Source organism: Pagrus pagrus (genome assembly GCF_965226575.1).
Source record: "Pagrus pagrus genome assembly, chromosome: 8".
NCBI lineage: Eukaryota > Metazoa > Chordata > Actinopteri > Spariformes > Sparidae > Pagrus > Pagrus pagrus.
In genome coordinates, this window is record NC_140192.1 from 3,824,465 (window position 1) to 3,845,464 (window position 21,000).

Consider the following 21,000-nt stretch of genomic DNA (forward strand, 5'->3'; position numbering starts at 1 on the left):
CTGATCCCAGTAATTCATTCTGTATCATTTCCTCATTTGTTGTGACATCAAGAAGAAAAAAAATGTCCAAATCAGTTCTAATCATCACAATGTACACGCAGTGCGCCGAAGCCAAATAGTGTATTAAGGACTAAGAGGATCTGATGGTGCCAAGTCCCTCCCCGAGACGAAATCTAACACAGAGGAGCTGCAGCGCTGGAATGCAACTATTCACTCCTGACCTGCCCGCGGGCTCAGAGACCCTGTGCGACACAAACGTCCGGGCGCTTGTTCAGGGCTCCTTTTAGTAAAATACTGATCCATGCATCAGGCTGGAGATGAGATATTTATCTTATCTGTACGGGCTTTAGAGTAGAGTAGACAATTTAATTTCATTGTATAAAAAGAAAGAAACAAAACTGTGTTTGTTTTTCAGTTAGGTTACTGTGAGATTAAAGGAGCACTATGTAGTTTGGGAGAAAAATTAAAACTCAGAATTGTAATATTTACAATATTAATGAGGTAATAACACAAACTCAGAAATATATATTTGTTCCATGGGTGAATAAACTAGCTGTTCTCAGAAGAAAACACTGTTTAAAGCTAGAAAGGTGGCAGGGTCCGCCACATATAAACAAAGTAAAACAGTTCAGTTTGTTTATTCAGTTTATTCAGTCATGAAAACAAAGAGAGTTTGTTTATTTAGTTTGTATAGACACAAAAAACAGTCTTTAAAGGGGCACTACGTAGTTTCGGAGAAGAAATTCAAACATATTAATGAGGTAATAATACAAACTAATACAAAAGAAACATTCATCTTTTCCATAAGTGAATAAACAAGCTGTTCTCAGAAGAAAACACTGTTAGAAGCTAGATAGGTGGCAGGGTCCGCCACATATAAACAAAGTAAAACAGAAGTTGTGTTAAAAATAACCTCTCTGTTAACGATAAACAGAGACTACAGGAAGGTGTTTGATACTTTCAGTCACAGTTTGACTTAAAAAGATGAACTGCTTTCATATCATTTCAGTCAGAAGTTATATTCTTGTCACAGAAATAGAGTCACAGGAGTATTTCAGGCCTCCGTCTGTTCTATAACACCTCTGTCTTCAGGTAGTGCTTCGTCCTCTGCTTCACCTGCGGGCTGTTCGGCACACTCGGTGGCCTCTGGTCGAAGTCTCCCATGCACACGGCGATGAAGAAGAGAGTCCCTCCGATGACCAGAGCCAAACCTCCAAACCATCCAGAGAACATCGCCTCCCCATACTCCCAGCGTGGCATCACGTCCGGAAAACCCTCGTCCCAGAACTCCACCAGAGTTGTGTAGGCCACGATAGAGATGGGGGCCAGAGTGGTGAGCCCTGACACCCAGGACAGCACCCCGCCGAGGATGAGGAGATGTCTCTTCAGGCCAGGCTGCCCCAAGCACACATCCACCCCCTCCAGTCCTGGGAGGACAGCCAGCAGAGCTAAGCCTCCCGTGCCTATAGACACCGACATGAGCACCCTGGAGATCTGCAGGTCCATCGGCAGTGCCATGATGGAGTCGTAGGCTTTACACTGAATTCCCACCTCCTCTGTGTAGAGGCACATGTGCCACAGTCCAGAGAACCAGTTCTCGGCTTCGTTCAGGTCAGAGTTCATCGTCTTCCAGAATGGGAGAAAGGTCGTGATCAGAGACGTGACATAACCCCCAAACGTCACAAAGAGTGCGGTTCTTTGCATGATTTTGGGTGTTAGAAAAACCATCTTGGTCCTCTGCTGTGCTGTGACTCCTGTCTCAGTCAGGTCCCAGGTCCAGAATGGCTCTGTAGCTCGTCCCACCTGCTGAGGTAGCAGGACCAACTTGGGCCGGCCCACTCCTGCACCTGAGAAGTGGGAGATAATCCGTGACTGCCGCACGACAACAGACGTAGTTTTGTTTCAGTGTTCAATATCATCACAGCGAACAATGAACTCTGTTTTTTACATGAAACCGGATACGTCCAATGGGATTCTGGGCAGTGTGCGCACACAAGTGGACTCAAATGAATGAAACATGAGCAAGCTGCACATGAGGGGGTGCACACAAAAACAGAAGAGGAATTAAAAAAAGCTACAAACATGATTATAACGGCCTGTTTCTTTGGGGCTGTAAAATTAAAAAGTCCATCTTTTTTTAAAGTTGTTGTTATTTCAGATGAATTTCAGTTAAGACATTTACACCCAGAGGAAATCGAACGAGGAGCTTTTGATTTGCCAAGTGTCTCAAGTATCTGGACCATGAATAGCACTTTGTGCTCCCTGCAACGGTACTTACAACAGAGTCCAAAAGAGTCCAACACTTTGTGAATTCCTCTGAGGGTTTCCACAGATCCTGCGGTACGACTGGCAGCTAACAGAAACTTCAATGTAGCGCCTCGGCATTTAGGTCAGCCTTTCATTTCTCAATCCCAGTGACAAAATGCACGAAGTAACTTCAAAATAAAACGCCTCACTCATTCATAAAATGCAGCACTTTCTTACAATCTGTCCATCTTATATAAAGGAGCAGTTCACCCCAAAACAAAAAAATTCAGTCATCTGCTCTCCTTCATGCAGATGGAAGGTCGGATGAAGTCTCTTAGTCCACAACACGTTTCTGGAGCTTCACAGCATACGAGTGTTAGGAGAGCTGTTTTAGTGGCAACCTCAGGGAATGGGGTATTTAGTTGGTTGTAATCTGCAAGCACAACGTTTGATGCCACTAAATATAAACACTAAACCTCTAAGTTAAAAATTAAAATCTCTCACTTTTACTCTCCATCCCCATCTCTCTGCTTAGCCCCATGGAAAGTGGGTTGAAGTTTCGTAGTCGACAGAACTTTTCTGGAGCTTCACAGCAAAAAAAAAAAAAACAGCGTTGCAGCATTCTCCTAATCAACAAATTGATTTGAAAAGACTTTATTTATGCTTTTAGCTCAGCAGCAACAATTAGGGATCTCTGGGCTTTTGAAAAATTGGATTACACTGGACAATGGAGCCATTTTATGGTTTAACAAGTCTCCATCTACTTCAGTTGTTTAGGAGAATGTGAAGCTCCACAAAACTTAACCCAACTTTCCATCATCATGGGACTAAATGCCAGAATGTTAATTTTTGGGTTAACTTATCCTTTAAGTCATATGTCTGATTGTTTAGGGCTTGAATTCATATCAAGGATACAACCTATTATAATTTAATCTCGCTCACTTCAGTAAATAAAAATCTTTGAAGGTGCAAAACATCACACAAGCTGAAGGAATCCACCCTCTCAAACTGAGGAGCATTGTCTGACCTTATCATCTATAGATCTGTGGAAACTGAAACCTCTGAAGGACGTGCGGCTAATTTGATGAAAGGTCAAGATTTTAACCTTCAGCTTCTCTCACGTGGTGTATAGGTTACAATGGCTTTAGTTTATGGCAAAGGGTCTGTGGGAGAAGTTCAGATTTATGCTGGTACACTGATGTGAATACTCTTTTTAGACACGTATGCTTAGTTTGCTTACATTGAGAAGTCCAAGCTGAAAAACACGTCATAAAGCCGGGTCAAGCAGCTGTGTGTCTGCCTCGGGTTTGGCTGTGTGTGTTGTATTTAAAGGTAAGTTAGGTCTGATGCCCACAGGAGGGTCCACTATCAGTCAAAAAATCCTTTATAGGAAAGCTCTCCAGACTTTTGGCACACTGAACCGTTCATGGATAGCTGCCAAACGATTGTTGTGCCAAATCTTTAATTACAGAATAAGGTGGTTTGCTCAACTAGACAGCTTAAAAGCCACATTGGGAGTGGTGAGAAAGTGAGAATCTTTTGTGTGAGACTTCATGAGGAGTTCAGATTTCCTGGTGGATCAGAGACAGAGACTCAGAGCAGCGTGACACATTTTGTATAAGATTTATTAAGGCTTTAAATACATGAAACCCATGTGGGTACATATTTAATAACAGCATACTGATGTCACTAAATACACATTGCTATATTGTACGGATAGAGACCTTGTCTGTTAGTAATGGTAAGAGGTGATTAGTATTACAAAGATTTGTAACATTTAAACAAGACAAAGAGCTTGAAGACGGACATACATTCTGATTATTTGTCATATAATGATTCTGATTCCTTGTACATATAATCCAGGCATGTTAACTGTGTCAGAGCTGAGAATAATACAAGTGATGAATACAGGTATAAATAATCAATCTTATAGCGTAATTTAAGAATCTGAGCAGACGACTTTAAAAAAAAAAAAGACAGCCGAGGGCGACACATGAACATTTCTTTACTGTCCAAGTCAATACTGAGCAGAATTAAAACCTTACAGGCATTTTCCTTCTGTGTTCTCCAAATAAATAAAAGACAAACTAAACATAAAAAGGGAATTTTTGGACCGTTTAACATTATAACTGAGCTTGAATCTTCACTGATTTCACTTGCAGAGTGAGAGATGAGAACAATTTTGATACTGCATGGATAAAAAGCGGGTCGAGACATGCCGGGTCCAACGTAAAGAAAAAGTACTGCGTGTTGGGGACGAAGGAATGACTAGAAGTAGGTGGAGCGGAGATGTATGGCTTCTGCGAGAGAGGTAAAAAGCGGGTCGAGACATGCCGGGTCCAACGTAAAGAAAAAGTACTGCGTGTTGGGGACGAAGGAATGACTAGAAGTAGGTGGAGCGGAGATGTATGGCTTCTGCGAGAGAGGAGGAAAGAGCCCTCGGCTCTCGGCGTCATCCTAAATGTCGGAGCCCATCTCGGCACACTGTTTGTCTGATATGTGTGTAGCTAGAGACTCAATGATGTCCAAAAGCAGCAGCTGGCTGAGGGACCGCAGGTTGGGGAGCTTGGAGACCTTTGGGAGGGGAGGAGAGCAAAAAATGAAAGAAATGAGCCATAATTTAGGACAATGGCTGTGTTCAGAATCGCATACTAACATACTGCCAACTGCATAAACAACCAGTATGTATTGGACGCTGATAGTATGTAATTACGATGACTGTTCACACTTAAGCACACAAGTAATGCAGCTTCTCTGCTTCATACGACTGCAGAGATCACAACAACAGTCGAGTGCCAATGTTTATAACAAATGTAAATCACTTACATTTTATTGCAATGTTGAGAAATATAGATTGAGTATTAAGTAGATAAAGGAGTAGACGGCAAAGCAACATGGTTGCCAACGAGTCGACTCAACGTTTGAAGAGGTCTCAAGTCGTCTATTTAATGTTGATATAGGACGAAGAAAGTTAAAGCAACAATATGTAACTTTTTAACCTTAAAATATATGAGCAAGTCGATAGAAATGTTGCTAAAGTCATCCGCTGCGTGGGACAAGAGGGTCTGTGAGGCAGCCACAAAGGTTGTTAGCTGGCTGGCTAGGTAGCGCAACTTGCAGGCACTTGTGAAGCTACTAAACTCTGAAAATGAAAATGAGCACATTTTCAGTTTGCTATCATTTTAAAACTGCCAATATACAAAATCTACACTACATATTATTGGCCGATATTTGCCTTTCACAGATATATAGGTGTCGGCCTCCATTACGTACTGTACGTATCTTTGTGTTTGATAAGACCACCACCTTTCTCCCATTCTTTGATAAGACCCTTATATCGGTATTGTCATCTGCCCCGATAATCTACGCAGCTGATTTCTTGACTGAAAAATGATCAGAAGTGAAGTTGGTGATTAAATATTGAACGTAAGTCCACCATCAGACAGTCTGAAGAGACGTGATGCATTTTGCGGCAGCTGTGTGTGTGTAAGCTCATCCTGCCTACTCAGAAGTTCTTGCTAATGTAGTATATATATGGGCTCCTCTAACATACACAGAAATACAGCTGAATCACATTACATACTCAGTTTGTTGTGATAGTACATTAGTATGTGATTCTGAACACAGCCAACGAGTCAAACAGAGTAAAATGAGGAATAAGCAGCCCTTGATTGCTCATGCATGAAAAATGAGGATAAACAGAAAGAAGCTAAACAAAAACACTACAACACTCCAGTGGAGGAGGGCGAGAATTGAGCGCTTCGCTGTTTCTTTGAATAACAAACAATAATCAGAGTGGCACTTTGACCCTCATCGTTATGTGATGAGGTGCTTGTACAGCCGGCCGGCCTGTAAACAGCCTCCTCTCTACGCAGGAGATGGAGGGCGATCCACTAGAAGGCCAAAGGTGTCAAGTCTCCCGCAAAGAAGACATGCCTAGAGGGTTAGCTCAGCTGCAGTGAGTGGGCAGCAAACCCCAAAGGCTCCGGATACAAGCCCACCCACCTTAATGAACTGGTGGACAATAATGTGCAGGCAGTGCTTCTTCATGTCCAGAGCCTGGGTCTTATCGGCCGCCTCCAGAATCTAAAAGGGGGGGAAAAAATATTGAGGGAGAGAAGTGAGTGTGGAAATGATTCATGCAGCATGAACAAAGTCTTCAAGTATGAGCCAACACTGTCAAATTAGGTCACTTCTCCCCCCTGGGTAAAAACATAAATACCTGCAAGACATTCTCCACAGTGACGTTCATCTCCAGATTCTGCTTACAGTAAGCCTGCAGCCTGTTGTTTGAAAACCCGTAGTAATATGGTGCAGCGAACAGATAGCTATCATCACAGGTTAAGGAAGTGACAAAAAAAACTGCTCACTGGCTGCACGCCAAAGAAAACTTTGTGATTTTCATTTTGCTGAGAAACTAAATTAGGCATATTTTGACCACCTTTACAGTCACTTCTAACTTGGCACATAAGAAGAGAGAAAAACTGTGAATTAAACAGTTATTTGCTCATTAAATGCAACTGACCGAGTTGCCTACGATACAGCACCTTGACTTACCATGACGTGGATGACTGAGAACCTTCATTGACATTTTTTAAAATGTTTTTTTCACCCAATAAAATGACATTTACCTCAACTGATTCACTTCGGGTCTCAACAGAAGCGAACACCTCAAAGTTATAAGATAAGTATATATTGAGTGCGTTTGCCTTGATTGACAGGGTCTCAGCTTATCACACTGTGGTTTCAACTTTCTCATCAGCACTTCTGTCAGTCAAATTTGGTATTTTATGGCTCAACGGTTGAGAAGAGCAGAAGCTGTGTCCCATTTCAGAGGCTGCCTTCATCAAAGGATGTGACCTCATTTATAATTTCTTTTCATTAAATTTGCATAAAATGTTGATAAGATGTCACAATAGTTGGGGCTCTGCCTGTGAAATACTTAATACTTAATCTGATGAATAATTACAAAGCAGGTCTGAACTTGAGAAGGATACAGCGAGTCCTCTGGAGGCATGTTGACGTCACCATAGTAGATATAGCGCAGCATGGACTCAAAGGCCTGCTTACTTGGAACCATCTCACCGATGGAGATGTTAACCTGACCATCCTCGGGCATGAAGGAGCGAAACATCGCCTCAAAGTAACTGAAGAGTAAAAAGAAGACATACCAATGAGCTGACATGGCCCACAGTGTCTCCAAGTGCTATAATAACTAAATCATCACCTCCCAAAAATGTTTTCAAGATCATAAAACCTGTGCTGTCTCTACCTGGATCTGGCTGCCAGTATGGCTTTATGAGCGGGTCGTGGGTGTCCATCTAACAGCAGGATAATGTCGCAGAACTCCAGCCCGCCTCCCTCCAGGTAAGCCTTCATGTCCTGGACCAGGGAGGTCCCGATGTCCACAGGCTGGTCTGAGTAAACCCTGGGCGGAGGCTGCTGCTTTCGTCTCACTATCTCAACAATCAGCGGGGTGGACAGATGTTCGAACTCCTTCGTCATGATCACCTGGTTAAAGTGCGACTCCTTCACCACAAAATTAAGGCAATGTTCCTGGAGAAAGAAATAATTTGTTAACATTAATGTCAGAATAAATGATGTCTCTTTCTTTCAGCACCTGTTTTTAATGTAACACACAAAGCTGCAGAACAACTTTAACTAGAACATTTACTGTACTGAAGACATCCTGAACCAACCACAGGAGGGCAGTAAAAAACAGATTTGCAGGTGATAAGTGACTGTCCAACAGTGATCCTCACATACCTTGAGCTGGTCCAGTTGCAGCTTGTTGGCATTTTCACAGACACTGAGAACGTTCTGCAGGTCGACAGATGCCTCAATGTACTGCACACACAGCTGCTCCAGGCGGGAAAGCTTAAAACTAAGGGCCAGTTTGTATACATCCATGATTAGAAGAACATCCTGGACATGACCTACGGAGAAAAGCAAGGAAAATGACTTATTATCAGTTTTCTGCAATTTCACAACCAACAAACTGTAAAACTATGAGGTCAGAAGTACCTCTGCGTGGGTACTGGATCTTGTCCGTGTAGAGGAACTGCATCAAGACTTCAAAAGGCTGGGCCTCCGCTTCCCTGATGGCTACCTCTAGCATCAGCTGTGTTCCTGATGGCCTGTTGCCTGCTGGGATATCCCTCGGTCCTCCAGCTGCCCCTTCATCACTCTCCTCGCTGCTCTCCTGTTTCGCCTTCTGCAAACAGATTGTGTAACAATTTTGTTTAACATTCCAGCTGAGGTTCCTCTATAGCAGTGACCTCCTACTGTTAAAACTGTTTTTTTTAAAACTTATATTAGTTGTTTCATACTCCATTGTCTCAGTGGAAATAAGGTGTACTGCTGCATGGCTCTAACCTGTCTCTGCCGATCCCAAGCCTGCAGGATTTTCTTCCGCAGCCACTGACATCTTGCAGTCACTATGGCAATATGCCCCAAGACTCTCTCCTCCCGCTGTAAACAACAAAACAAGGAGTCAAATCGATGGAAAAAAATCACCTTAGTTGGATTACGTGAAAGCCTGTCATCAGTTTTGAGAAGATCAAACCCACCTCGCCCAGAATAAACTCCACATCACAGAACTGACGATTCTCCCACAGTTTGCCATAGTCCTCATGGAGAGTACACTTTGGGTAGCAGGAGAACTAAAAGAGGAAGATTATATTCAAAGTTTAAGTAGACCAAGTGTATGTTTTCTTGAGACAATAAAGGCTTTTGACCACAGTGTCCAAATGATGCAAAAACAATTGAGCAAGTGCTTGTATAATGTGCTTGACACTGACCTGGAATCTGTACATCTCCCCACTGCGCACATTGTTGTCCACAGTTCCTCCAAAGATGTACATGGCATCTTGAATCACGGCAGCAGCATGGAAGAGTCTCCCACTGGGCATCTGAGGAGGCAGGGACAGAAGAAATTCAACTTCAGAATTAGCAGAACGTCCCCTGCAACGTTTAGTGATAAGGAGCTGAACTCAAAACTGAAAAGGAGAACACACTATTTTTCACACCTCACTGTCCATACTGGGGTGGATCACCTCCCAGCTCTGAGAATCCACATCGTAGCAGTGCAGTTCGTTGGGCAGCGTGTTGTCAGCAGCACCTCCAAATACATACAGGTGGCGGTCGAAGGCAACCATAGTGTGGCCGTAACGTCTCTGTGGAGGCGGAGGGGAGCCCCGCAGTAAGTGTTCGGTTGGGATGCGTGTCCACCTGAGAAGATGAAGTTATGATTAGGGCATGTAATGCTGGCAACTACAGGATGTGTAACTGAGGCGAGTCCTCGGCACAAGCAAAGGGTGAACTGAACTCACATGTGCCCCTTGAACTCAAACTGGAAGAGGTTGTTGGTGATCTTGGCTCCACTCTGACCAGAAAACACGAACATCTTGTCCCTGCATACGGCTACAGGGAAGTTGCAGCAAGACGGAGGGATCTCACCACTCTGATCGATCTGATGGACACAAAGGCAGAGGCAGAGACGTTAACACATGCAGGACAGTGTTGGTGTGTGTTCTAATCTCAGTGTTATTCTGGTTATAGTATAATGAAGTTTATTGTACTGGCCTCTTCCCAACAAGCATGTTCTCGATCTTGCAGACTGATGGTCCACATGTCATTCAGCCTGCACATGATGAAAATATTTCTCGTTATTAGACAGAACCGGCTTGAATTGAAGGTGGTGACTGGCGAAACAGCTTCGCTAACCGCTCTTTCATAACTCATTATTTAGCTAAACAGAGGCAGGGCATACACAGAGAGAAAGGGAGGCGGTATAGATTACATGTTGGCTTCACAGACTGAGAGAAATTGAGCAATGAGTGCCTGCGGTGATTCTGTGTACAACCGAATGATACAAAGCTTTCATTTAAAAGCACTTTCTATCAAGACCTGAGGGAACACATCCAGACACAGAGTGAGTAGCTGGAGGAGCTCCATTTTAAATGTGTTCTCTGTGTCCCTATAATTGAACACTTCATAATGTGCTTGGCTCTCTCTCCCTTGTCGCATATGTCTTTGTTGTGCACTGAGGAATACAGAGAACTGATAGAGAGCTTTGTCCTACGGTGCAAAAACAATCACCTGAAGCTCAATATCAGCAAATGAGTTGCTGGAGGACTACAAATAAGTTTCAAATATGGATTTGTTGCAAAGAAACTAGAGGGCAAATTTTAAAACATTGTTGCTTCCCACACATCTTCAACCTCCAGCCACAGCTATACCGGGCATGGAGGCATAAAAATGTGCCCATTGTTAGAAAAGCGGAAAAAGTCAAACATACCTGGCATTTCCATCGTAGCCAGCAAATATCCAGAGTTTATCACTATAGACTGTGGCCCCGTGTGCAGACCTGGCCACTGGCAAGCTGAAACAGAGACAACAGAGGTGAATTCTGAGAGCGTGGCAGCTGAGCTTTCTGTTTTTACAGATTCAATGTATTGATTTTATGCCCAAACACATCTAAAATTAGTTGTGTTACCAGCTGCAAAACACACCGTTCAATGCTGCTGCGTATGTGCCTTTTTAAATAAACGACCCCAAAGTAGTAAAAACAAAAACAGTGTTTGAATGGCTTGTTTTAAAGAAAAAGCTGAGATAATCAGCCACAGACTGCCTTTAAAACAAACAATTAATACAAAAATCATTCACAGAAACACTAAAACATCTTTAAAAAATACATTACCTCCCATCCACTTTCCACTCAGTCCACTGCCCTGTTGCAAACTTGTACTCGAAGAGGTCATTTTTGTTTTTCAGGTTTGAGTTGGAGTAGATGTCACCAGTGTAGCCACCTGAAAAATATTAAATCAAGCATTAATATCACAGGTTATAATGGGTGTAATACATATTTGATAATGAAGACAACAAGTTTAGAAAAGTTACCAAAAACAAACATGCTGCTGCCATAGACAACAGCTGAGTGGTGATATCTGGGAGCAGGTGGAGTTCCAGTGGTGAAGGCCCTGAAGTGAATATGAAACAAAGCTGATAAATCACACTGCACAGGCTACAGTTCTTTAATTTGCTTATTTATTGCACATTGCTGTGATCATACCTGCACCATGAGCAGTCCTTCACATCAAAGCGGAGCAAGTCATTCAACATGTTCTTCCTGTTGGGTGACAGGAAACATACATGCAGGTGATGTTGTGTACAATAAGTGAACAGGAAATATTCAGTGCTACTCACCCATTGTCTCCACCAAACACGTAAATGGCATCCCTGTATGCCACAACAGTGTGCTTACTGCGCCTGAAACAGATACAAATGACGTCCAGGGTGAGTAAAGATTGTAAATGTGCAGTGAAGTCGGATGAGGCTGCATCTTCTCATTTGTCAACATGTTACCTTGCACCGACAAACTCATCACACGGAGGGAGTCTTCTCCAACGATGGACAGTCTCAAAAGGTCCAAAGTTTAGTGTCAAATATTCCACGCTGTCGGAGCAACTGTGGTCGAAATCAACACTCGGTGCCACTTTGGTTGATTTACAGGACATTCTTGCTAACTCATCCAGCTAAGTCATCCCTCAAGGCCACTCGTCTGCAGGGGCGTCCACAGCTAACGCCATCGTTAAGTCAGTCCTCCAGTGTGAGAGCTAACTAAACGTTTCTGACACGGCTAATACCGACGTAGGTAGAGCTAAAGTCCGTTGTATTTACGTTAGAGGATTATAATCTTCCGGCTAACTGTTAGCTACTAGCGATGCTAAAAACTAACACTGGCTAGCCGCATAGCTAGCTAGCTAGCTTTGAGCCACTGCTAAACGCCAGCTAAACAGCAGCTACAGCGAATGAGAAGTTAACGGATAGTTAGTAACGTTACACTAAACTATCTCCTGTATACGGCGAGATAGTTAAGCTAGTGAGTGTGGTAAGTAAACGAGTTCACGGGAAGGATTATGTGAATGAAGGTATTAGCAACAAAACTAAAGTTACACTAGCAAAACAACAGTGCTGTCATCACAGAGCACGTTCCGCCAGCCACGCCCCCGAGCGCGAGACTATCGACTTCTTCTTCTTCTTCTTCGTCTTCTTCTTCTTCGTCTCTAGTTTAATGGCGGATCGCAAAACAACGTGTAAAGGTGCATGCCGCCACCTACTGTAAAGGAGTGTATAACCTCAGAGCTTCATGTACCTCAGGTTGCATAGATAGATAGATAGATAGATAGATAGATAGATAGATAGATAGATAGATAGATAAATAAATAAATAAATAACACACACACACACACACACACACACACACACACACAAACCGCCTTTTGTCTTTTTTTTTGGTTACACTTAGTGTTCTTCCTTTCATGTCTCTCACTTGTCTTGTGTTGCATCACATAGTAAAATTGTTTAATGTACTAAGAGTCGTGTTATTTTCTTATTTTCTAATGAGCCATCAGACAAACTTGAGTTATCAGACATTTTAAATGTGACTGTGAGTTAATAACAATAAAAAAAATGTGTCACGTCTACATGGCTTTTGGAGTTTGATGTATATCTAGATGTGCATTAGTGGAAGTATGTGGGGCTTTTTTAAATTCTTAGCTTTTCTCTGATTAGGATTATTTGCAGGTAAAAAGGATAGTTAACTTTAATTATAATATATTATGTAACCCAGGAATTTCATTCAATAATGTAACATAAATTTGTATCCAAATAGTGTTTAATTGTTGTGATTATACAGATTTTAAAAGAAATACTCACCCCTCCTTGGATTTCCTCATTACAACTGCTGGATTAACTGTTACCTGCTGACCCGTTAATCTGTTTTTGCCACTCTTTTCTGTATTATCAACACCCAAACCTAGTTTTAACAGGACAATCCTCTTATATTTGTTCATTCCCAACAGGGCCCTGCCAACACTGGTTTACTCACCCGAGAACTGTAGGTTTGTCTTGATCCACAGTGTCTATATTAGATTTTTTTAATGTATTCAGAAAAATACAATAAACCAGGGACAGTCTTGCTACCTAAACATACATAATAAGAATTAATAAACAGTCTCAGACACAGAGGAAGCTGTCAATTTTATGAATCAGACAGAACATTTAAAACATGCAATATTACATATGACTTTCACTTTATTGTGGGGATAAAAAGATTATCATACATTTCCAAAAAAATAAAATAAACAGGGAGGTGCATGGAGGACAAAATCAGTAAATCACAGAAATGAATTAATAACGGAATCAATTACATATAAACATAAATAGAGAAATTGTTAAAAGCATAGAAATACATAATGGATAAATATAAAGGTGAATGGACACAAATGAAGAAATAAATGATATTTCTCAGTTTAAATCAGATTATGAGGCTGTGTAAACACATGCAGCTGGTGTTTAACACTGTAAGTCATTGTCATAGTGCCTTTCTCAATAGGATTTACCTTTCATGGCTGACAATGAATTATATTTTTGGCTCACTCTGGACCAAAGTCCCACCGGTTCATCAGTGTGCCTGCCAATTCACGAGGGTGAAAGCTGTTAGGTTCAACATGGTGACACCAGGAGAGAGAGGAGAAGTGACCCGAGAAGCAAACGTGTAAAAGCATAAAACATATATCATATGCAATAAAAGTGTCAGTTAGAAAATTATGTTTCCTCTTGATTGCATAGTGCTGTACTTGCTTTGTAAATTTATTTCATATTATGCACATTATTTATCAGACCTTTTTCACAACAGACATTTTGACATGTCTTGTCAGGAAAAGCAGATAATTAAACATTTGATTTGCAGAAGTTGGAAGAGGAGCGGTCGTTAATGTTATTAGTTGCACCTTTGCTTTCCCTGGTATGACATGAAAATGTGGAAAAGGTCTGTATTTACTCACCTGTTTCTTTTTAAAGGGGCACTATGCAACTTTTTTGTAAAGACCTATATTCTGGGCAATTTGATCTCACCCCACCAAAACTCAAAATACACAAACTTTTCTCAAATGTTTACACATACAAATGTAGGTATATGACTTTATAGTACATCTCATGTTCGGGAGGTGTAACACTCAAATGGTAAACCCCTTCCTCGTATCAAGAGCTACGTCTCTGCTTATAGGCCTGTAAAAAAGTTGCATTGTGCACCTTTAAGTAACGGCTGATTTTGTCCTCCATAGCAGAAAAGTTGGACGTAACACTTACATTCACTATCTTCACATGTGTGTTTGAGTCCTAAGTCAGGATTCACATTTTAAGAAATTAAATATTTCAACTTTAGGGGGCGGACATCGATATTATCTCAAAGTTAAGTTCCATTTATTCTTCAAACAACCTTAAAAAGTTGGCAGGGATGGCAACATTTCTTTTCTGTTCTCCATTAAAGGGCTTATAAAATTAGTCCTAAACTTGCTTGTTCACTCATCTGCACCATTAGCTCACATAGAGAACAATACTCAGACTCATCTGCGCGTAGCAAACTTCAGTTCAGTATTCGTAGATTGTGAGGTCTAAAGTATTTTTTCTTAAGCACCCATCAGATACATTACAGCGCAAAATGCAAACAAGTCATGTGGATATTTCAACAAAAGTGAGACAGGTCGTAGGATTGAAATGTGACAGAAACCTTGAACCTTTCACTCCATCAGCCACACAGTCAGACGTCTTTTAATACAGTCTGTCAGAGTTGAATTGGCCCCTGTTGCTCACATGTCTAGTCACCAGTTGATGATGTCTCGGACGTGGCCCCACAGCCTGGTGATCCACAGGTTGACCCCGAGCTCCGTTAAGTACTGAAGCTCCGGCGTCAACATCTTGCGGCACAACTTCCGATGTGCCTTGTCCACATTCTTCTTCAGGTTATAACCCATGATGGACTTCTCTCCGATCGGCTGCCAGGGCTGCATGGCCGTCTCTTGGATGCTGCCGGCCTCTACAGCGTGACCCCCCTCAATGCAGATGGATGCCATCTCCGCGTTCCTTCTCCTGAGCTCCGCCACATCCTCAGCCATCCGCCGCCGTCCGTACGCATCTACTTTCCTCCAAAAAGTCTTGTTGAAATGCTGGTATAGCTTCCAGTCAATAGCGTTCCACTCCAGAGCCCTGGCCCTCAGCTCAGGGGTCAGTTTAGACACAGTGGATCCCTTGCGGGCGTTGAGCTTGAAGAAGAGCAAGTCGTCCATCTCCCAGCAGAGGGCCTCCTTGAGCAGGATGAGTGATTCCTCAAAGTACTCCACCAACATGACCAGCTGAAAACGGTCAGTTATGAACTTGATTCCCTCGTCCACCCGCGGATCATCCAGCTCCAGAGTGTTGTCCTGTCCGAAGTCGAAGAACAGCAGATTCTTGAGGTAGAAAGAGTTGAAGCCGGGGTCGAAGTAGTAATGAGGGTCACGTAGAAACTCAGTCAGCTTGTCATCACCTGGTATCTTCCAGGTAAAAGGCACCAGCCGGCCAAAGTAGTGTAAGGATGACTCAAAAAGCTCTGCGGGGTCTCTCAGAATAGTGATGTAGGAGGTGTCCATAGGAAGCAGCTTGGCCACCTCAGGTGCATTGAAGCGCATGTGATTACAGATAACATTGAAGCACATTCCAGGTCTATAGTCTTTAACCTGGGAGCGCTGGAAGAGGGAGGGATAGAAGAAGTCATTTCTGCTGTCGGGGAAGGCAAATTTGAGCCGGTGCTTCTCTCCAAAGCGGAAAAGGATGTTGAGGAAGGTGCTGCTGGCTGTTTTGTGGGTCTTCATGAACATGATATCCACTTTAGGAGTGCAGGTCTGGCCGGTGGTTTGTTGGGAGCTGTTTGTCATTGGTTTAGGGTGGATCTGGGATGGGCGGTGGGCACAAGAGTAAGGCACTGGAACCCTACAGAGAGGAAAACAATCACATGATAAATGTCCAGACTGTGGATTTGCCTTATTTTAAAGAGGTCATGTTATGCTAATTTTCAGGTTCATACTTTTATTTGGGGGTCCTAGTAGAATAGGTTTACATACTTTCATTTTCAAAAAACACATTATTTTTCTCATATGGTGCATTGATGCAGCATCCCTTTACACACTGTGTCTTGAATGCTCTGTTTTAGCTACAGAGTGAGACATCTTGCCTCTGTTCAGTCTTTGGTGAGAGTTGCATATGTGCATTACTTAACGGGCAGGATGCAGCCAATCAGAGGCAGAGTAGGGCGGGTCATGCTGAGCAAGGTAGTGTGATCTAAAATAACGCAGCTAGTAGTAGCATCTGTTTGTCTGCTGACTGACTGGAATTTATATATTTTATAATAAATATATAAATATATATATTTATATAACACCTGTTACACAGTGATGCACATAAGTTACAGAAGTAAAAGCTGGACTTTATTGCAATAATGACTTAAGAACTTTAAATACATTATGTTTTACTTTATGTTTTCTACAGAGCAGGTGTACACCAGTGTGATGAGTCTTACTCAGGCAGGCTGAAGTGGACCTGTGGAGTGGAGAGGCAGTAAAGCAGGATCATGCAGCTGGTCAAGAGGGTACCCAGGACCAGGCCTTTGCACATGGACCTCCACTGCCTCCCTTTCTTGCCAGTCATGGTCCTGCAGAATCAAGGATCACCTTAAAAAAACACAAAGATCATCATTATCATCGGAGTATTAATTTTCTGACTGCTAGCTGCCCAGATGTTCTTTTGTTTATCTCAGGAGAGGTACAAGAACGCCCCTTTGTACCAGAATGTACAAGAGGCACAGTAACAACACCCTGAATGATTTATTTAGATGGTTACTTAAGATAGATTAAGGTGGAGTTTCAATCTCTGTTCTCTGGTTTCTACTGCACATGAACATTAAAACATCTATAAGATATAAATCAATCCAATACAGTAGCCTGAAACTTTAATAAACATATCAAAAACCTTATAATGTTTGATTTTTTAAAAACTGTAGCAGTGAGGCATCAAATCAACTACATGTACAATGTGTTTGTTTGGCGTATTGTATTCGATTGCATCCCATTTTGGCGTATTATTATATTTTTGTTGTGTCCGACATCTGTAGTGAAAAATCTTTGGAAACAGATGAGCAATCTGAGTTGTTGGTTCAAAAATACCACTCTGACCGAGAGGAAAGGACTGGATTAACATTTTGTTTGCGCTAGATGCTGTCATGCTCCCTAGTATTTGGGAGAAACGTCTTAAAGTGATCCACTAATGGCAGCTCCAAAAACCATAATTTCTTGTGTGAAGTGCAGTGCTGTCATCAGGCGGACCATAATTTAAGGATGCTCCCACAGGGAGGCACATTCTCAGTGTTTCTACCTCGTTTCACTTGGCTGTCCGCTTCATAAACAGTTTAAACACAGGGGTGAAGTTAAAATTGCACAGTGAGCTACAAAATGACATACTTACAACCTGAAATGATGAACTCTGTGTTACTCAGCTGCTCCATTAGATAAATAATGTATTAGTGTGGAAAGTGATATTGCATTTGCCTCCTGCAGACTGCAGTAAGACGAGCTACCTGCTGACTCAGCTACACCAGAAACACAGTGACACTCACCACCTGGAGGTTGCAGCATTATGTGACCCAATGTGACCCCAATACAGAACAGGTCTGAGGAGATGTACTGAGCAGACATGTAGGTCAACACTGTTACAGGTTTGTTTTGAATCAGTTATGTTACAATCTGTCTGAAAATCAGATTTCAGTGAACGCGTTCATTATATATTTCTTTTATTCAGCACGATCAGCAAATCATTTGAGTTTTCTCTTAATTTTTCTTCTTTAATTTCTATCGGTGAAAAACATCCTGAGCTGACGTCATCGTGAGACGACTCTGATTACTGTAAACGTTCACAGCAGGGAACAGAGTTACAGTGAAGATCTTTGTTACCTTATTAGTGGGCCTCTACAACGGATGACAGGAAAAATCTGACTGTTATTGAGATGAATGATGAAAAAACAAAAATTCTGCTATTATTACATTTTTCTCTAATCTTTGCTTTTTTGTGAGATAATAGATGGATAGAGCCAACACCCCTGTTCTGCCAGTAATGAAGAGCACCTGCTGACAACTCATCTCTATGATCAGATTTGTGAATCACACTCTGGATCTTAAATGAATCCATGATGTCATGACTGTGACTATGATGTGCCAGGTTTAAATCCCAGTCTAGTCTTAAGTGTGGTGTCTGTATTTTTGGTGTCCAGTGTGTCATTTATTATTCATTTTTGGATTAAGTCCAGCTTTGGGTTAAGGCTCGAGATAGATGTCGTCAGAATTCATGATGGCTTGAGTTGCTGTGTGTGTGTGTGTGTCTCGGTCCTACGAACTACAGAGTTACGTTTTAGTTTCAGTCTCATCATCAGAGCATTTACGCTCCAAACGCTGCTATTTCTGCTCTTTGTCTGGACGCTGTGAAGGGCCTATTATGGCGGCATGTGAGAGAGCTTTATCTCTGTTATCAGAAGCCACTGTGTCGGGAGACATTTGAGGAGAAGGTGGAACAGTTCGGCCTGCAAATAGAGTAAGTAAGTGACATTATTTTTGTTTTCTGCTGTATGAAATAACCTTCAAACCCTGAACTTTTAAGGACTATTTGCTCAAGTTTCCCCCCAAAAGTACCATAAAACCTCAAAGTATGACCTTGGGATGTGTATTAGTATAGCTTCATCTATTGTCCTGAAATATTCTCACTTTTTAAACATTCAGAGTTCCTGCAGACAATGTCAAAACTCACATTTAGCCTGGAAATGATTACCCTGTGTTTTATATGGCTGCACTGAGGCCAAACACAGGTTTATTGTTCTGGAGTGAACACTGTTTAACAGAGTAAACACATTTGATTACATAGCTGAGGCTGTTGGTAACAATCTTCTAACATTTAGTGATAAAGACTATTATCAATATTATAAAGCACAAAGAGAAGGATGTCTTACCTTCATTCATGAATCCAAAGAGAAACTAATGGACGTGTTTCTCGTCCAGCAGCATTGTGGTTTTCTTCCTTTGCATCCACTTCCAGAAGACGAACACAAGTCGATCTCCCTCCTGCAGCTCTTCTTATGTCTGATCTTGACATAACTCATGCTGTTGCAGAACCAGCACAGTCCCCCTTATCGCATGTCCAGTGCTACGGAGCTCATTCATCTGGTTGCTGCTCCTCTTCTCCTCTTTCTCTCTTGCAAGCTACACCTGATGCCTCAGGCCACCTGCCGCCGCCCCCCACTCACCTCAACTTCCAATTCCAAAGCTGATCTTGCTGAATAAAGCACTGGAGGGAGGCTCATTTAGCCACCTGTGACGTCAGGGTCTCTGTCAGGGGACATGCACTTGTCAGTGAGTAAAAAAAAAAAAAGAGAGGAGGGAAGGGAGAGGGAGGAGAGAGGCTGTATAGTCCCTGTTCTGTGTCTACATACAGAGGGCTATTGAGTGTAGACACTGGAGTCTGAGCTGCAAGCTGATAGGAGGGGTGGAAAACAGCATAAAAAGAACAAATGCAGAAACAGCACAAAGGCTCTAATTGTACCACTTGATCAAGACGTCTCTGTGTCTGTATTGTTTGAAATGCTTATGTAGCATTAGTGTCTATACGTGCAGTAGGAGGAATATATACACCGGAGGGATTTAAAGACAAAAAAAATACATAATTGTTCTTTACAAACTGAGCAGCCTGGAGTTCAATGCAACAGTACTGTATGAATTATAGAGATTATATATTTTTTCCATTTATAAATGGTCAGTCTTTCTTCCCTCAGTCTTTTCCTGCAATGTTTGCATTGAATAACCTATGAATATTTTAACTCTGGGTCCTGTAAGCTGATGATAGACAGTAAACTTGCCATTCTCAATACAATCTCTTGTGCAGGACAAGCACAGACATTTCAGTAGAGAATGAAATGAACAATCAAACGAAGGGTGACAGTCTATTTGGCTCTGCTAGGCAGGATGTAGCAATATGTGGTCATAACGCTCCATCAGTTACAGTACGTGTGAGCTCTTGTCTCTCTCCACACTGTGACCCCGATTCATGCAAAGGCACACTGGATTTCGTGCTGCTCATCCCACACTCGTCATGCTCCGGCACGACACTGCTGCTTTTGTTGAGCAGGGAGGCGCCTTTGCCTGCAGGCACCCAGAGTGCCAGGCTGAGACCCGGACCGGGTGGGCATGCGTGGAATGCAGATCAGGGTGAGAGGGGGCAGGGAGTGCCACAAACTGAATGAGGAGATTGAGGAGAGCGGGGCATGACTGGCCTGGCCTTTGGCCCGCCACGATCACAGCAGCATCTTCAGGAGGGCAGAGGGGCCTCGGCTCCTTCGTCATCAACGCCCACCGCCCGTGTGTGGACACATCGGTCAAGACGACCCGCCAACAGCAGCACAGTAGTGACCTCAGCCTCTGCCTGCAACACAGATGCGGACACATGCGTCTCATGGGACACAGGCCTACTGTATTCCCAGTCTGTGAACATCTTTTCTGATCCATACACAGCTGTGGGAAGTGACACCCGCGGGCAACTCGTCTGCTATTTAGAGACTAATGCTCGCTCGAAGCATAATTAATCCTTAGTTGTGATGAAACACAAAGCAGCTAATCAACAGTAAGAAGCCTCAGCTTCACTACCAGCTGCGACAGCTTCAGCTGTTTATGTTCTCAGGCAGATACATTCACCACAGCAGCAGTTTTGAGTATTTTGCCAGGTGTTTATGCCTGACTGATTTTTAACCATGTAGGATGCAATCACAAAACTTTACAGGTGTGTAGTTGAGATCAAAATGAGGGCCGACTTTGAAGATGAGCATGGTCTGAGCAGGGGGCT

At 42.5% G+C, this 21,000-nt stretch overlaps 3 protein-coding genes across 3 annotated transcripts; all 3 read right to left on the bottom strand.

The window, feature by feature from the left end:
* Window positions 1-657: 657 nt before the first annotated feature.
* Window positions 658-1,881, bottom strand: cldn26 (claudin 26). Its single transcript, XM_084359308.1, has one exon. The coding sequence runs from the start codon at window positions 1,726-1,728 to the stop codon at window positions 1,072-1,074; it is 657 nt and encodes a 218-aa protein (XP_084215434.1). The 5' UTR covers window positions 1,729-1,881; the 3' UTR covers window positions 658-1,071.
* A 1,973-nt stretch (window positions 1,882-3,854) lies between these two features.
* lztr1 (leucine zipper like post translational regulator 1) lies at window positions 3,855-12,269 on the bottom strand. The gene is given in 20 exon segments (XM_084359748.1): window positions 3,855-4,821; window positions 6,253-6,333; window positions 6,470-6,575; window positions 7,245-7,394; window positions 7,520-7,803; window positions 8,014-8,183; window positions 8,272-8,461; window positions 8,623-8,718; window positions 8,817-8,909; window positions 9,048-9,221; window positions 9,223-9,272; window positions 9,275-9,477; window positions 9,579-9,718; window positions 9,832-9,889; window positions 10,547-10,630; window positions 10,949-11,057; window positions 11,149-11,228; window positions 11,321-11,377; window positions 11,455-11,517; window positions 11,614-12,269. Coding segments are annotated over 20 exon segments (2,457 nt in total). The 5' UTR covers window positions 11,766-12,269; the 3' UTR covers window positions 3,855-4,704.
* Window positions 12,270-13,271: 1,002 nt separating this feature from the next.
* On the bottom strand, window positions 13,272-19,458 carry gal3st1a (galactose-3-O-sulfotransferase 1a). The gene is made up of 3 exons (XM_084359882.1): window positions 19,118-19,458; window positions 16,646-16,796; window positions 13,272-16,059 (listed from the first exon to the last, which is right to left on the bottom strand). Exons 2-3 carry the CDS (start codon window positions 16,771-16,773, stop codon window positions 14,913-14,915), a joined length of 1,275 nt encoding a protein of 424 aa, XP_084216008.1. The 5' UTR covers window positions 16,774-16,796; window positions 19,118-19,458; the 3' UTR covers window positions 13,272-14,912.
* Between the last annotated feature and the right edge of the window lie 1,542 nt (window positions 19,459-21,000).

What these genes read in the sequence shown, in the direction of transcription:
- cldn26 (XM_084359308.1), bottom strand. Translation starts at nt 1,728, where the DNA reads ATGGTTTTTCTAACACCCAAAATCATGCAAAGAACCGCACTCTTTGTG.
- gal3st1a (XM_084359882.1), bottom strand. Translation starts at nt 16,773, where the DNA reads ATGACTGGCAAGAAAGGGAGGCAGTGGAGGTCCATGTGCAAAGGCCTG. An exon ending in GTCCACTTCAGCCTGCCTGA is followed by an intron (nt 16,060 to 16,645) that starts GTAAGACTCATC and finishes TCCTCTCTGTAG; the next exon opens with GGTTCCAGTGCCTTACTCTT.